The 18,018-nt window shown below is 42.9% G+C and overlaps 1 protein-coding gene across 1 annotated transcript in view; it reads right to left on the reverse strand.

Moving 5' to 3' along the window:
• Positions 1-8,820: 8,820 nt before the first annotated feature.
• SHISA6 (shisa family member 6) overlaps positions 8,821-18,018 on the reverse strand; it is a gene marked incomplete at its 5' end in the record, with an annotated part of 257,660 nt that continues 248,462 nt past the window's right edge. Inside the window, 2 exons of the mRNA XM_004685077.2 lie at positions 8,821-9,421; positions 10,996-11,148. Of these exons, the coding sequence (XP_004685134.1) occupies positions 8,871-9,421; positions 10,996-11,148 (704 nt within the window). The remainder of the gene's footprint in view (positions 9,422-10,995; positions 11,149-18,018) is intronic.

Consider the following 18,018-nt stretch of genomic DNA (forward strand, 5'->3'; position numbering starts at 1 on the left):
CAAATAGCTTCTCTTTCCTACGGTTTTATGACCATCCTTCCCACCATCACCCCCCAACACCCCCCCCCTGCTGCCTTTTAAGCTTCAGCATGAATGTTCCCTTTTCTTTAATCTGGGTTATTTTGTGTGACCCCCACATAAGGTGTATTTATCTCTAAGACCATTATGTTAAGCAAGTAAACTTAGTGTATCATCAGTAAGCTATTTTACTCCTTCCTCCTATTTTTCAAGTTATTCCTAGAAAATAATTAGTCATCTGGTAGCTTCTCATCTTAATAAAATAGTATGTTAAGCCATTATAATATTAACATTCCCAAATTAATATAAAACTAAAGCTTTTTTATTTTTCTGGCCTAAGCACAGGCTTACTTTGGGCTGACCAAGGACAGTGGAAAAGGGGGGCTTTTCTTCTATTTCCTCTGTTGATATGCCTTCTCTTTGTAGATAAAGTCCTGGTCCTGCAAAACATGTTTGAAAAACATCTATTTCCATGGACAAACACACTAACATAAGGAGCTGTCAAGTGCTCTCTGTGTAACTGTGTTCTTGTATTATTTTATAATATTTTATAACAAAATATATTTTATAATGTATATTATTTCATAATAAAAATATACTTTTTTTATTACATCATTTTGTGCCTTTTCCCATCTCAGTTGTAATCCCCATGGACTTCCCATCACCCATTCACCTGTGTGCCTTCACCATAGTCCCATGCACTCCCCTACCCCATTTTTGATCCCATTTAGGGATATATATTTTTTAAATGGACAAGTTGTTGATTGGGGAAAACTCAAATGTTAAATAGAAGGGCAGTTCTCTAAGGGTGTAGTTCTTCCACTAGTTTAATACCCTTTCTTCTCCTATAACCATCTTATCGACCCAAGGTTGGATATGCCAAGAACTGGGAAGATACTCTCTAATAATGGCTAGTCAAGCCAAGGGCTTCTTCCTCACTTTCATCACCCTCCTACTCTACCCTTCGACCATGACCAGCACCATTCAAGTTCACTAATTTCCTGCAACGTCTTGATGGATCACTGCAGAGATTTAAAAAGCTGAGAAGGATATTAGAGATTTAGAGTTGTATGGTCCACTCATCTTGTTTTAAATGAGAAAAGTGAGATTGGAAGAAAAGCAGTTTCACCAGGTGGTACAGCGAAATGCTGGCAGCTCCCCCCACTGCTGTTGCAATGTTATTGACTGTGTCCAGTGCTTGTGGGATTGAAAACAGAAATGGGTAGAACCAAGGAAAATAGCCAGGTGGATTACAAATTCATTGAGCAACATAGAATCATAATTTGACTTTTTTTTTCATAATTCAGTGATATATATAAGACATGGGAATGCTCTATGAGTTTAATTACCCAGATTTAGTTAGGAAACCAGAACTCAGAGATGCCTTTGGCTAACACATTCATGATGTAAAGGATACTGATTCCTTCATGATGAAATTTTGTCCACTCATTCCCAACTTTTGATTTTTCACATTCCTGACACATCTGAAGCCTAAATAGTTGAGTAACTGATCTTTTTAGAACTGTAAAGGAATATATTTACTCCTCCCTCTTTGGTTTGGTGCTTCCTTCTCATGTTCAATCACAGAGGAAAAAGAAGAACATCAGTGTCACTGAAAGTGAAAACTGAGTTCTTGGAGTCTCACTGTTTCTAACATGAACTTTCTCTGGCTTTTGCCTGTTAATGGTGGCATGTTAATAAGGCCTCATTTATTCAGATCTCACTGATTTGGAATTAGGTGACAATTGAGACAGAGATAACTTAGTGTCATAACTTGACACTATAACTTGAGTGTCATAGAGAAATGTTTAACAGATTGTTAAAGATATTTAAAGAGAGATTTAACCATTTTAAGTGTGTTCAGAACTCTCTGACCCATACCTCTTGATCACTTTTATATTAAATATACATTAAATTCTTACTTGTTTATTAAGGAAGGTCTACTGAGATTTTCTATTAGGGAACATGTTGTGAGTACAATTCAGTCATTACTTGTATATGTAAGCATTGCGATGAAGTTGCAATTCTATTAAAAAAAAAACCCCTTCAATTCAGAATTTTGTCTCCCTTGGGTTTCCTTCCAGTAATAAATATGTATTAATAAACTATCTTGTGTGTGTGTGTGTGTGTGCTTGTTATAAGTCATCAGAGGTTAGAGACACATAATTTAGAAGCGATACACTGTAATAAATAGTGATTATGGTTGTCAACAAAATAAATTTCAGAATATGTATGGCTATGTGTTGTGTATTGGAATACTAAATAGGTTCTACATTGTCCTAGGAAATGAATACTCTTAGCATGTGAGAATAACTAATTTTTAGAAAATATAAGCTTAATACATCCAATGAGGAAGATTTTAATTACAAAGGAGTTGAGCAGGTGGTAAGAAAGTGTAACCGACTGGAGTCTAAGGACTATGGAGGTGCTGAAGCTGGCTAAAGGCCATGCCCTGTTTGGCAACACTTTGTTTGTTGAACCTGAGCCCACCAGTATCTAGGCTATGGTGAAAATTCAGAAGCACAGAATAGTAAATGACCTTAGCAGCAAAAGGAGTGTACACCACAGAAAATAATACAAAAGATGAATCCAGAGAAATAGAATCTTGAGCAAGACCCAAATATAAATCAATTTGCATGGTGCAACTTGACTCTGGTTTAACAGGTATTTCTATTTGACCGCCTGTTTAATTATCACCCATGGTAACTACAAAAATTAATTCTAAATACAAACTAAGACAATGTCCATGAATAATAGAAATAGAGAAGATGAGTGCATACAGATTTATAACTTCTAATTCTACTCTGAATTGTCCTACTTTGTCCAGAGGCACATGTTCCAAACCTTCCTTCTTACAGTTTTTTATACTTTTAAAAGAATTATTGAGGTATAATTTGAACAACAGAGTTCTCCCATTGAAAGTGTGCAGTTTGATGATTTTAGTAAATTTATAGTTGTATAACGATTATCATAATTTAGTTTCAAAATGCTCCCATGACCCTAAGACTTCCCGTTATCCTCATTTTTAATTATTCCCCCTCCACCAATGCCAATGATTTATTGCATCCTTTCTTTTTTGTTTTGTCTCTGCATTTGTAAAAACAATCATGTGACTACTTTGAAAAACAGGTTATGTTGAAACGGCTTTATTTTTTTTTAATCCATAAATATCTGTTACTGACAAAAGTGGAAAAATCCTTAAGACTAAATCTTACTAAAGTGATATATGTTTACAGTACATATAGAATGTGCTTTGACAGATAAGTAGAACGATGACGTTTGTACAGAAGCAGCAGTTACAAGCACTGCTCATCATGAAGCTTACTTATGAGTAATGAAGAAACTCTGCAAAGATACAGATAGAAAGGTACTTTTCATCAGTACTACCATATAATAAACATGGAATCCATAAATTGGGCTAATGCATAAAAATGTTCATTAATCCCCCCTTAGGAAATTGTGTCCCCCAAACTAAAAATATTACAGTAAGAATTGCTTTTTATTAGAGAATTTCAAGAATTCTTGACTACAAAATGTCTAGTTGAGTTATAGAACTAGAGGAATATTTGCCACTACGAAGCAAATGAATGAGTCCTCCCATGGAGTGGCATTCAAGGGTCATAGCGGGAGTGGGCAGCAAAGTTGAGCAGGGGTCTTCCTCTCCCTCAGGAGGGAGGGCATTAAGGAAACACATAATGTCATTTCGCTGATGGAAAGTTGATGTGTTTGCCGATTTACAAGATGGGTTTGATGATACTGACTTGGATTCTCAATTCTTGCTTTACAAGCTTTCACCGGGAGGACCGTAATGTCACGAGGAAGGACTAGAAATGTACCAGGATGGGAGGAGTGCCCACCTCCTAGAAGCCTAGGGGGTGATGCTTCCTCCTCCTCCAGTTAGAATGGAGCCTAGTGTCCAGACTTGGTTTTCAGGACACACATTCTGGAGTGGGATATGACATCCATTGCCACACAGAGCCTTTGTTGTGCTTTCTTCTCTATGGCTTGGAGATTTCCAAACTGCCCTGAAGTACAGACTTCATGCCCTTGTGGGCTGACTTCCGGACCTTTCTCCTCCAGCTCCTCCCCTTTCTGAAATCCAAACTGCCTCCCTCCAGCTTTAAGGACCACACACATCAAAATGAAAGCTTTAAACGTGCATTTCCCAGTGACATAGACACCCAAGATGATGGAGTTGTGTCTCTAGGAGAGGGCTTCCATGACACACAGTTGGGGAGCTGTTGAATGGGTAGGCCCTTATTCCTTCAGATATGGGAGCATCCCTGGGTGGCCAAAACCTTGGGCCTACCCAAGGCTCTTGTGAGGAGTCTGGTATCTGTCTAGAGCATCTGAGGATGTCGTCTTATGGGTATACAGGATTATATGCAGCTCAGTTGAGAAGGGGAGGAATGTGAAAGAGGAAGGCTGCTGATGGGGTGACAACCTTAGCATGGAAGTGCTGGATGAAACTTCAGAGCTCATCTAGTCAAAGCCCCTTATTTTACAGAGGGGGAAACCGAGGCACTGAGCGAGAACATGACTTATCCTTGGTCACGTAGCAAGACGGAGACAGGAACAGAGCAGAAGTATGTCTCCAAGAGCCTCAGCCCTGTGCTTTCTCCTCTTGTAGTATGCTGCCTTCTGAAATCAAATACAGAACCAGGAAGACATAGCATTCATATTGAATCTGTCATTAAAATGCTGATTTATAAAAAGTTACATTTGAATCCTGAAAAATACTTCATTAAAACACAACACGCTTCTTTGAAAATACTCTCAAGCAAAGTTTCCCAATTTGGGGAGGGTGGTAGGAGAATGTATATGAGAGGTAACATCTTCACTCTTCCCAAGAGCAGGGGCTTTCTAGAGTCAGGTCATTGGTAACCCTTTCAGGTTACCTTGGGTCAAGTCCACAGCTGCCTGTGGAAGGAATCTGAGGACAGTAGGCTGGTGGCAGACAAGGTATTTCTGAAGAAATGGGTTGAGTTTGGTGGCAGGGATACTGGGCGGGCTATTTCTTCAGGGTTAGAGAGTCATGAGGCTCTCAGGTATTTTGAGGCAAAGGGGATCTGTGACACACATAAGTAGGGTGGGCGTAAGGGGGATCAGTGGTTGAGGATGCCTCAAGGATATGAATCTTTGGCCAGAGGAGGAGCCGCTGGGCTACTGGCAGGCTGGGACAGCAGCTTCCAAGCTTCCATGGATTTGCCACCAACAGGGCCAGAGCTGATATTTTAACCATGAGATTTCTACTAGGCAACTTCTCTCCCCTCCCAAAGATCAGAGCAGTGAGTCCTTGGCAATGTGCCCTGAGGATCATCTCCTACAGGCAGGAGGTAAAAGATAAAGCAAAGAGGTAAACAGAAGTTCTAAAGAATGTCTCACTTCTTGTTTTCATTGAAAACTGGATTTTTAGAACTAGAGACTTTAGCAGGACCAAAGAAAAGAAATTAGGGATAGTGGGAGATAAGTAGAGAAAGATAGGGTCAGAGAGATGAAAGAGATACTGAACCAACATAGAGTACTGAACTGGTGTAGAGGGCTGTAAAGAGAGAAGAAAACTGAAGTAAGGCAACTTTCTGGAAGGCAGACCTATTAAGCAGGACAGTGGGGATTCCTCAGGGCAGAAGCCCAATTACGAGGTTAAAGGAATCTTAGGAAAGTCTTTATGATTTAGAGCATATGGAGCCAGGAGATAATTAGAGGAAACAAGTCAGGACAGGTGGGAAGGATGAGGATTGTTAGAGCTTGACTGTCATCCAAGGCCACAGAGACCAGTAAGTATCTTTAGGGTGGGAGAGAATCAGTGCAGACTCCAGTGCATTTCCGTCAGAGCAATGGGAACTTGTACAAAGAACAAGACATGAAGAAGGAAATTATGGGTTTTCTTCTTTTTCTGGGAAGGGATGATGTTTCCTTTATGGGGAAGGATGGATTATCTATAGTAGAGGCCACTAGCCTGATGGGGCTGGAAGTCATGACCTCTGGATTCTACATAAAATTGTCTAGCAATGTGATTTTGCTTGTTTTATACACATGGAAGAGACCACTGAGTAGATAATAAACCTCAATATCCCAGTTAAGAAATAATTTTATGGATTTTGAAATGAGGGATTAAACTGGAGTAGATTTGCAGGCTTCACTTTCTTTTTCCTTATTCATTTTGTCCCCTCCCTCCCTTCTTCCTTTCTTCCTCCCTTCTAAACCCAAAGGTGAAGCAGAAGCTTAATTTAAAGAGGCATTCGGGTAGAATTTTCTGATCTAACACTGAGATTATAAATGGACAGTCATGATGTTTTGGAATGTATTCAGCAACCCCCTGAGACAGACAGACAGAGCTAGGAAGAAATATCATCCAGGGAGATGGAAAACTTGAATCCAGAACATCCTTAAACAGAAGATGGGATCAGGCTTCTGGTTCAGGGTGTATATGTTTATAGATACACATTCTCAAGCACCCATATCCTTTCCCCACCCCATCACCAGGCAACCTTCAAGGGATTCAAGGGAACTAGTCTAGGGCTAGATTAAAGGGTACCAGGCTGAGGAAGAGACATACCTTGTTTCTGGTTTTTCTCTATTTAAATTGATTTCTTCTGCCCAACCCTGCCTTCTGGAGCAAACTTTCATAAACCCTTGTGAACCAGCCCTGGAAAAGGTCGATGCATTTGTGGGGAAGGAAAACAAAGTTATCCCTGTCCTCACAGCCTCACAGTCCCAGTGACTCATCTCTAGTGTGGATGCTGAGTGTGTTCATCATCCAGCCTTAATCCCTTCATGATTCATATAATGCATTGCTGTTTATCTGGGGAGGTTAGCCTTAGGGGAGATAAGAGGTTTGAAATTCTTCAATAAATAAGAAAAAATCAGTCAATTGATTTCTTTTGTGTATCATGATCTTGGTTTGATTAAAAATTCCCAGAGCTGACACTGGAGAATTTTCTTAGCCCATTACCTCCCTTTTAAATGACCACACATGTTATCTATAGAATCTAAAACCTCAGTTTAAGGTAATTGCTTTTGGAGTCTGCCTGTGATGAGAATTATGTTTTTGGTATCATACCTTCATCTAGAGTCTGAAGCTGATTCCTCCAGCCAGTCCAGGGAGATTCCATGGCTCTGAGAATAAGGGAGCCCTTTCTCTTTCCTCAGGTTCTGGTCTTGGGGGAATAGATGAGGCTTCATTCACTGTCTGCTCTTCAAGAGGCCATCACAGTCTCCCTATCCAGGTTTAAAATGCAGAGAAAGGGCTGAGATGGGTTGAGTTGGGTTAGCCCTCAATAGAGCTGATAAGATGGATCTGCCTGGTTGCCCTATGCAGGGAGGGGGGACGGGGAGCTGCTTCGGTCACCCCCAGACCAGTAGCCTGGAGTACTATTATTTGATTTTGCCAATGGGTCTCTGTCCCTTTGAACCAGAGTAGGCACTGGTCTAAAGAAGCAGCAGCCAGGAGAGCGTAAGGGAGCTTCAGAAGGCGAGGAGGAGGGACAAAGAGAAATAGGGAACTTGTACAAAGAACAAGACATGAAGAAGGAAATTATGGGTTTTCTTCTCTTTCTGGGGAGGGATGTTTCCTTTATGGGGAGAGGATAGATTATCTATAGTGGAGACCACTAGCCTGATAGGGCTGGAAGTCATGAGTGGGAAGGACAAAGATAGAAAGATAGATAGAGATAGGTCTAAGCAGGAAAGAAGCTGAGCAGTGGGCAGTGATGATGGGGACAGTGGAGCAAACAAGGTGTGGCATAACTACTTGAGTCCTCCTTGATTGGGGGCTAACAGCCAATGCTCTCTAGAAGCCTCAGTCCTGCCTAATGGGCATGGTAGGAGACAGAGCCCTGGACAATGGGAATGGCAAGCCCCTGAGACCCAGGGCATCACAGTGGCACTCCCCACCCTCTGCTCTCTAGCCAGGGGCAGATGCCTCTAGGGAACAGAGCAAGGGAGGGGAAGACAAGCCTGAGTGGCGGGTCATAATTCAGGCCTAGAGGCCTGAAAGAAGTGTGGAGATAATCAGGCTGCTGGAGGGCATCCCCAAAGTCCCTGTGTCCCATCACCTACTCTCCTCTGGGAAGACTAAAGCAAAGCCCCAGAGAACTCAAGGGTGAAATATCTAGGGTCAGTGGAGGGACCAAGGGGTTCTGTGGGTGGGGCAGCTAGCTGAACTGGGGTGGATGCCTACACTTGGGGAGGCAGCAGGAGGAAAGGAACCCTTCCTGGTCCTGGGACTTGGGGGAGGAGTGCAGGGTTAGAGTGGGGTCAGCGTGGGGAGGGCCACTCATTGGGGATCAGAGTTCCAGCAGGCAGAAGAGAATCATTATTGTGCTTATGGACACAGCAGCTCCCTGCCTCAGAGAGCGAGCAGGCAGTTTGTAGGCACTAGAAGATTTCCGTGATGCGGTTCTAGGTAAATGAGAGACCGAGTAGCCTATTCGGTCAGCCCACGGGCCACACCCGCTGGCCACTTCAAACCCAGGCAGCTTCTGACCAGGGTCAGAACAGGGTCTCGGCTGACAGAACCTGCCGCTGAGTCCCTAGGAGTGAGAGGAGGAACTTGAGACTGAAAGGGAGTTGATGAAGGTGGTGGGGGTGAGACAGGGCCTAGCCCCTCTCCTCTCACCCTTTGACTCTTCTAGAAGAGTGAGAACAATCACTCTGGGTCCCAGGTCTGAGCATGCTGTGCCAGGCCACCGGGTTGGGTCCCCGGGAGTATGGCTTTCTGGGCAAAGGCGGCCCATTCCCACCTCCTACGGAGGAGACATGGGAAGGGAAATGTACAGAGCTAGAAGCTCTGCTCCAGGCCCATCTTGCCCCCGCCCCATTCTGCCTGGAGCCCTGCCCCGCCCGGTCAGTCACACGGTCACTTCAGTCTTGCTGGCTGTGTAGCAGGTGTGGTGGCCCGGGATGTAATGCAGCTGCTCCACCGTGTTGTGTCTGCGTGAGGCAAAGGCCTGGCGCTTGGCTGCCGTCTGGCTCTGACCCAGGGTGGCATAGGAGTTATTGGAGGCACTGGGATGGGAGTGCATCTTGGTCATGCGGTAGCGGTCCAGCACGGGCGTGGACACAAAGACGTCCGTGTGCGAGATGGCCCGCGACAGGGACTGCTCAGGGAAGGCCGTCCGCTCTGGAGACAGCAGTGGGTCCTGGGAGTGCAGACGCTCTGTGGAGAGCAGCTGCTCATCAGATAGGATGCGGTCGTAGGGCATGCCAAACTCATCCTGCAGGCCCCGCTCCGGGGACAGGACCCTGTCCTGGGACATGGCTCGGATAGGCCGGCGTGGGCGCTCTCGTGGCAGGGGCTTCTGTTGGGACATCTGGATGACGTTGAGGGGGAGGGTTCCTCGGGCTGCCAGGTCAGGCAGATGTCGCCTCCTCATGTAATATTCATCAGCCTCCTTGTCAGCTGCAACGGGGAAACAGAGAGAAGAGAGTTGAGAGGACACTGAAGCCAGGACTAAGCTAAGCTAAGACCCTGTAGCCCAGACAGGTAGTGACAGAACTTTTCCATTAATGTGCACATCAGTCCCCAGAGGTTTTGTTAAATGCAGGCTCTGAGTCAGACACCATAGCTTAGAGCTGGGCCATGAATCTGCATCCTTACATGCTCCCAGACAATGCTAATGACTCTGGTTCCTGGGCCACCTTGAGTGTCAAGGAGTTACAGACTTTCCTTGAGGTCCCCAGGGGCCTCATGGTACAATGCATAGCAAGATAGTACCAGCTCCAGCTCAGTTTCTTGTACACTATGATCTTGGAACAGAATGGCTCCCTGGGTGTTGCTCAAACACAGAATAGCAGGTTGCAGCTTTCAGATAGGTCCAGAGTCTCTCCGAGGAGGTTGGCTTGCACAATCAGCTTCCACTGGTATAAAGAAAATGTTCCAACCAGGAGGCACTTGTGCAAATGTTTAGCTGGTAACTTAGGAACATAGTAACACCTTCTCTGGGGTAACAGCCAATGCATAAGAAGCCAACACATGGGCATCCAGCCCCCACACAATCAGGGAATCAAGTCTTCACAAACTGTGCCTGTGCCCGCAGCACAAGCAGGCTGGAACAATCCTATATGTGGACCTCATTCAGATGTTCCACCTTTCTCTCCTTCCTGCCTTCTGCACCCTGAATTTACTGAAGACCCATACAAATTTGCCTTGCCCCAAGCTTCAGGGGTGAAGCCTCTTACAAACATGTAGATCCTTGCAAATTGTGGAATGCTTTTCTTACTTAATCCACAGGTAGTTCCTGCCTTCTGAGCCACATCCCTTGTCATCTAGCCATAGAAAATCACCATTCCACCTTGGAGGTGGCTGATGTGAGTCCATAGGCTGTACTTTCAGCAGGATAGGATACCCTGTACCTTCAAGCAGATGCTCGTCTCAGCAGTTACATGATGATCAAAATGCTGGGAAATGGGCCTGAAGGTCAGAAAGCCAGGTGAGAAGTGATCTTCCACCATGTCACATACCTTCTTGAACTTGTAATGTCTTAAATTTGTCAATCCCCAGAGTCTCCCCAGATGCAAATGGCAAAGCTGGGATTATTGGGCAAACTGGATTTAACTGAGGAAATGGTGTGTGTGTGTGTGTGTGTGTGTGTGCATGCGCGTGGGTGGGGTGTTCAGTTTGACTTTAAGATAATGTTGGTGGAGGCCAGATATGGGCACTTCAACCAACAGATCTCTGGGATAGTTCTCACAGAGTAAGTACTGAGGTTGCTAGCCTCTACTCCAAAATAAGAGAGCAAGGGGGAAGTCTATGTTTCAAGTATAGCAAGTGTGGGACAGGGTTGGGTAGAGGCTTCTTTACCTAGTTGAATTAAAGCACTGCCTCTTGGGCAGCCTGGCCTGAGGCCTCTAAAGAACAAGAACCTGGACCTGTTGATGTTTTCTTGGGACTCCAGCTGGCCCCTTCAGCTGAGTGACAGGTAGAAGTCATGGAGTCCAAGAGGCAGGCCCCAAACCTGGGAGAACCTCACTTACTTAGCCTTTTCAGGGATGAGTACTTGCTGGGGTGTGTCTTCACTGCAGACTCATAAGATGGGGGCAAGTGAGCCAAGTTCTGGAAGGAGCGTGAGAAGGAGAGGTCATAGGGTTCTGTGGCAGATGTCAGGATGTTGTTCATCCGTGGTTTCTCTGCAAGAGAATAAAGAGGTGCATTAGTGAGGACAAAGGCTGGGGCAGGCAGAACTGAAGGGTCCAGGTTATATCTCTTTGTTTTCTAACTCATCTGAATCTTGTTTCCCCAGCGCCCTGTGCTAGGACACTAGTGGGGTTGATGACTCAGTTTACCACACACTTATTTCCAGATGTCAATAAGCCTGGATACTGGTGCTGTTTTAGCTGTCTGTAACCACAAGGACAGTTCATTCTCCCTTGAATGGCAGACTTGGCTCTTTCTCCTGGCACACCCTGGCTTGTCTGATGTAAATGTAAGCCTGATGAAGCTAAGAGGATGTTATAAAAACTTTTACTTTGGCAGGAGAGTTTTGTTGTTTTCCTATTAGATCTGAGCTTGAAGGAGGCGGACTGATGAGTCCTATCTACATACTCATAGAAGAACTGTGTCTAAGACCTGGCTTTACTCAATTCAACTTGCACCAGCCATGATATTAATTCACCTTTTATGTAGCCTCTTTCACCTGGGGCCTCTCTAAGCCCCACCGTTGACAAGCCACTGAACCATTTCTTCTTATTCCAGCTCCTTCCTCAGAAATCTCCTTAGCTTTGAACTGCTAAAGGAATCAACTGGCAAAATGCTTATCGTATTATTCTTTTTTTCCCTTCCTTTTCTTGAGATAGAAGCTGGAGGTTCCAAAATCTCAGGAGAGAAAAGAGAATGCTGTTTCCTGCCAGTCCTGGCAAAAAGAATGCAGGATGGAATGCAAGAAAAGATGAAAGAGAAACGAAGTGAAATGAAGAGAAACGAAGGGGGGCATGATGCAGGAAGAAGTGGAAACCAGATTAAGAATAGAGCCCAAGTTGGGGAAGACAGTAGTTGGAGGTCTGGGAGAGGGAAGAGCAGTAAATGTGGGGGCAAAGAATGGAATGTAGAGCTGGGTAGGGGAGATGAGTGTGCCCTAGAGTTTGACTGCCTGGAAGCACAGCAAGAAGCTAACAGGTTTCTGGGGAATAGTGCCATCCTGATAGATGAGGTAGTTTCATGTCTGTAGTCTGGCTTCATCACCCTCTATCCTCTTTAGTTTGGGACACACAACCACTGGCAGGCTTTTTACCTTTGGACACAGAGGACTGTGATTCTTTGTGCCTCTTGGTAATGACTGTGCTGAACTGTGGAAGACAGGAATTATGTGAATGGTGGGATAAAGAGGAACTCTTCTAGGCCTGGTCCAAGTGCAGCCTCACTACAGGGAACTCCTGGCTTTTCTATCCCTTCCTCTTGCACTGGCACCTCCAATGTTGGGGATGAAGCCAAGGGAGCCCAGCAACGAGCTGGTGTTCACGCCAGCCTGGTACATATGTGAGGGGGTGAGGGACACTCTACATCCCTGAGAGATCAGAACATGCTGTACGGAAGAGCCTCTCTGGTATGGATCAGGACAGATGCCAGGAAGCAGAGTGGGCAGGATGCCAGGATCACTGCTACCAAGTGCTGGGTAGTAGTCACCAACCCCTTAACTCTTGTTGCTTCACTTTTGGCCATGATAGAGAATAAACTTCCCTCTGTCTATTGGCACCATACTCCCATCAAGGGCATCTCTCAGCTCACCCACATCCAAATGCAATATTTCTGGAGGCTCTTAGCCCACACTGTTCTCTCAACATGCTGCTGAGCCAAGGTTCGTTCTTCCATGCTGCCTGCCTCCACCATGACTGCTTCTTTCCCTTGCATGTCCTCTCTCTCCTATAGCAATGCCCTTTCATATTCTCCCTTCATCCAGTTTCTCCCTTCATTCAAGGGTCTTTACTCTGACAATGCCACATCTGTTCAGTTCACAGTAATATCTGGTCTTCAAGCTTTTACTGCTCTCCTACTCAAAGCCACCCAGCGGAGTGTGTTGGTGAGGACTTATCGTTTCACTTGAGTTGGTCTTGTTGATCTCCAAAGACTGCAATTTCCTGAACGGAAACCTTGCTTTCCATTTTTTTCTAATGTTTTCATAGTGCTTAGTTACAAATAAGGCTCCAGTTAATGCTCTTTGGTTAATAAAATAAACACAGGCCCCCTCCTCTCTTAATTTATTCTGCAAACTCCTGGGGAAAGTGTCACAACCAAGGACATCTCTGTTACTTCTAGGTAATGTTCTTCGCAAGGACAGGGAACAGGTCACATCTCCTTGCACCAGGTAGAAGAGTAAATACAGAAAGAGGAGCAGGAAGAGTGGTTACCGCTTGTATTTGTGGGAGGTTGTTGGCTTTTCCTTCGGAAACCAGATCAGAGTTATTCCTTGCTTGCCTTTTCTGGCTCCTCGTCCGCTGCTGTTTCTCACCATGGGCATCCCCAGGCTTTGCCTTCTGCTTTCCTCTTTCAGCCACCTTGCACAGATTGTCTCTGCTCTTAAGGCTTCTGTTACTGCCTAACTTATATCTTCAGCTGTGACCACCCTCCAGACTTGTCTGCATTTCTAACTGCCTGTTGAATGACTTTTTTCCTGCGTATCCCATGGTCTTCTCTACATCTCATGTCTAGCTCCAAGTTCATCCAGACTGCCCCGTCACCTGTACACACTGACTGATTTCCTAGGTTGTGACAATGAAAGTCCCATTCTTCTACTTGAACTTGTGGTGAAGTTTTATTCATAATTTACTCTCATCATCCATATTATCTTCACTTAGTAACTCCGTTTTTTCCAATTCTTTCTCCAGAATGGTTCATTTTGGAAACCTATTCCCCATCAACAGTCAATATCCGCACTGGTATTAATTTCTTTTATTTGATTTCTCTGATTTCTCCTAGTTGCATTTTTTTTTCTAGACCCTACCATCTGACATAACAGATTAAACTGGTTTTCATCACACTAGCACTGCAGAGGTACATCAAATAGCTTACATCTCCCCTCCTAGTTATAATACCCTCAATTTTCATGCTGAAGCACAGCATAATCTGACATGAATGTGGTATCTACCAGGTGAGCAGTAGAATTTATCTTGTTTTGGTTTCTCTCACTAAAATTTAATGATGCTTTCACTCTGTCACAGCAAAGGGAGAATGACTGATATATCATTCACAACTTACATGGCTGCCTTATGTTCTGTCAAGTTTTGAACAGGTGCCAAAATAGTTTTTCTCTGAAGGTACAAATGCAAAGTTGTGATCTGGTGGAAGAGTCTTATAACACGACCCTTGGACAATATGTGGACACTTTGGTGCTAAGCAACTTTCAGTTTCTTCCTTTAACAAGAGATGTATACCCAAATCACCAGGTTTGGAGACATTTAATATACTCTACAAAACTTCTGGTCATTCATCAATGCACCATACATACCCTTGGGCACAAGAAAGTGTTGACTCCTTGCTGTGGTCCTATGACATGTAAGGCTGCAGGAATTGATCTTAGGTTGTGAGTGAAGATAGGGTAAGAAAGATGCTTACCCCTTCCCTTTCATGGAAGATCACTGAAGTCAGAGACAGAAACACTAAAGGGGAAATGATCTGAAAGTGAGAGTGAGGCGTGGTGACCCTGGAGGAGGGTGGGCACCTGCAGTTTTCTTCCTCCTGAGCTTCATTGAGATCGTGAACATGTGTTTGCTGTACTGATAGATAGCAGGGGTTAGGATGCAACTGTTTGGAGCAGGAATGGAAGGTAATCATCTCTCACCAGGTTTAGGGGTCTGGATACCACTGCTTAGAATTGGATGATGATCACCTGAAAGTCATAGAAAATAAATTTTTAAGGAACAGTTCAGGCATTCTACTGCCAATACAACAGCACCCCTTAACCTCTAGTCACAAGGTATATTTCTCAGAGACAAAAGAATCACTTGTAAAGAGCATAGGCCTTTTGGTATTCTAGAAATGAAGGGTAACGGTCAGTGTATTAGACTCAGAGTAGCTCCCCGTGCTGTTTCTGTCTCTCCCCTTCTGCATCAGGACTTCTTCTGTCATCATGGTGATCTACATACATCTCTGAATCTGGCTGACCAACAATCACAGTTTTATTGGAATTGGGTGGGTAGAGGAGGGAAAGGATGGATGCAAGGGTACGTTGAGTAACATATATAGGGGATGGGGACTGGAGAGAGGAAACAGATCCTTTTGTGAAAATAGTAGACTGTGGTGGGCACAAAGAGGATGCCCTGATTTAAGGTACTTACTCCTTGTGGTGCTCTGATTAATCCTCTGGTCCTTTTATTCAAGTGTCTGGATGCAAACTATTCTCTGCTTGAGATTAGGAGTCTGGATTCTCAATTCTAACCTTCCTTTAAGCGATACAGCCCAATATTTCAAAAACACTTATTTTAGTAAATAATGTGAAAGTTCAGTACATTAAACAAGGCACAGCATTCAGAAAACTCATGGCTGACAAAACCCAGACAGAGTCCAAGGCAATCCAAACACTACAAAAACCAAATGAAGATTTGGCTTACCACTAAAGCACCCCTCCAAATGGTACTCTTGCTTGAGTGGAACAGTGTGTTTTTGTTTTTGTTTGGTGTATGTATCTAATTTCAACTAAAGTGAGGTATGAGGTCTTTGTTTTAGATGATCTAAACCATGGACTACAGTTTTGCCATTCTCCCAGGTCTAGAAGATCTGCTCCCATTTCCTTAGGTCTTGTTACTGACAATACCTTACATACATCCTCCGTAAGTCCCCAAATCCTGCACTATCTCCTAAGTCCCACTTTATTCTTTTTGTCCATATTTCTTAGATACACTCTCCAGTCATTTCTAAAACAAAGAATTCCATACCAATGGAATCATTGTGCCATTTATTTCATTCAGACCAAACTCTCAATGGTCAGGAAGAGTATCCAATTGGGCTGTGAATTTGAGCTGTAGGTCAAAATTTCTCATATGAAAATACTCTCAGTTTCTAAGACAGAATATTAAGTTATATCCAGGGAAGAGATCATTTGCCCAATATTAAATCAGCTCTATCCTGGACCTGGATTTAAACAAGAGAGACTTCAGGAAGAGTGAGAAATTATTTTTTTCTCTGCTTGTCCTTCAGAGGGAAAGAGAAAAACAGTTATATTGTTCGTTAACTGTTGTTAAGTTTCAATTAGTTTGTTTTTAAGCAATAAGGCAGCACCACAGAAGCATTTCCCAAAAAAAGAGAGAAACTATGGTGGAGAATAGTATTTCGAATCTTTCACCTCAGAGTTTAGGTGTCATCAGGAAAAAGGGGTATTTACTTCAGTTAGTAATTCCTGATAACTAGTTGTGTTTCAGGCACTGTGCTAAACACCACCACAAACAATTTTTTAAAAATATATCTTTGGCCCTCCTGGTGGCGCAGCGGGTTAAAGCACAGCATTAAGAGGCTAGGGCGGCTTCTGCATGAGCTTGATTCCTGCCTGCCCCAGAGGTGATCACATGGCGTGGCAGACCTCTCCTGACCCACCCACTGCTCCCCCCTCAGCAGTGTACTTCGTCGATCTGTCTGTTCTGCTCCCCACTCTGTCTCTGGTGAAGCCTCTCGCTGCCCCTGAGCCTCTGGCCTGTACCCCAGTTCTGTATGTACAAATAAATAAATCTTTAAAAAAATATATATATATATATCTTCATTTGAATACATATTATTAGACTCTTACTGTCTAGACACAGTATGAATCTCTTCAGGAGTTCTCATAATATTTTTTGATGAGCTTGCAAACATGATAAATGTCTAAAAATTGAATATTTTCTTTACAAACAGTTCTTTTCCTGTTGTCTTAGTCTTATTTAAATTTTGTTGCTAATGTGTTTTTTCTTACCTTGACATTAGGGGAAAAAATTAAAGTATAAGGATGAAAATTAAAACTGCCCTAACATATAACACTGACATTTTATTAATTCCCTTTTGTTTCTCTCCCCTTATAAATGACTGCATGTGCACGCGTGCACACACATACTCAAATGATATTGCAATGAATAATCTTTTGTTTATTTCATTTTGCACAAGTGAACATCAATTGTAGTTTTTAAAATGGAGAAAAATATGGTGATCTGATCCTCATACCCCTGCAAATGACAAATGTGTGAGGTTATTCATTGTAACATTTTAATAATAGTAAAAGAAACAATCTAAAGATTCATGCCTATATACACACAGATAAATATATATAGTTGCTCCTTCTGTAAGCATGCTACATAAAGTACTTTCAATGTTGCCTTTATATAAAATGGAAAGCATATCTTGATTATATTTTCATGATATGAAATATTATTTTAAATACCATATGTTGTTTTCATAATAATCCTTTCAAAGAACGGTCTTGCATATTTCTCTTTTAATTTAACCTAATACACTTACTTAATGTGAATATTTAAGTACCACCCTATTATAGTGCATTTAGATTGTTTAAAAGTTCAACAATGTCACATCAAACAACCTTGAACATAAATTTTTAACCCTGCTTCATTTCCTTATGCCAATTAACAAAAACATGGTATTTTAGGTCAACACACTGCCAATTACTTGGAGATATGATGAAGTGGACTGACAGGTTTCCTTATATCAAACCACTCATTATTCCTGGAAAATGCCTTATTAAATTTGGGTCTTATTCTTTCATTATAATACAGTATTCTATTTTAATAAATAATTTGACTTACATATATCCATAAAGAAAATTTGTATTTTTTCTGCTACCATTATAAGATTGTTTTTATATCCAGATAATGATTTTGTAATGTCAAGTGAATAGCACCACATATTTCTGTTTGTCATTAAGCAATGAATACAGAATATGAAATATATATTCTTTGGAAGTTTGAAGGAAAACAACAACAAAAATGTTCAGTGTCTTTTGGGGAGTCTGTCCATTAGCACCATGCAAGGGGGTTGACTTGTTATTTCATTCACTGTGCAACAACTTCAGAGGTAGTATTTTATCATTA

This window comes from Condylura cristata, unplaced genomic scaffold, assembly GCF_000260355.1.
Source record: "Condylura cristata isolate star-nosed mole 26May11 unplaced genomic scaffold, ConCri1.0 scaffold00017, whole genome shotgun sequence".
In the NCBI taxonomy this organism is placed as follows: domain Eukaryota; kingdom Metazoa; phylum Chordata; class Mammalia; order Eulipotyphla; family Talpidae; genus Condylura; species Condylura cristata.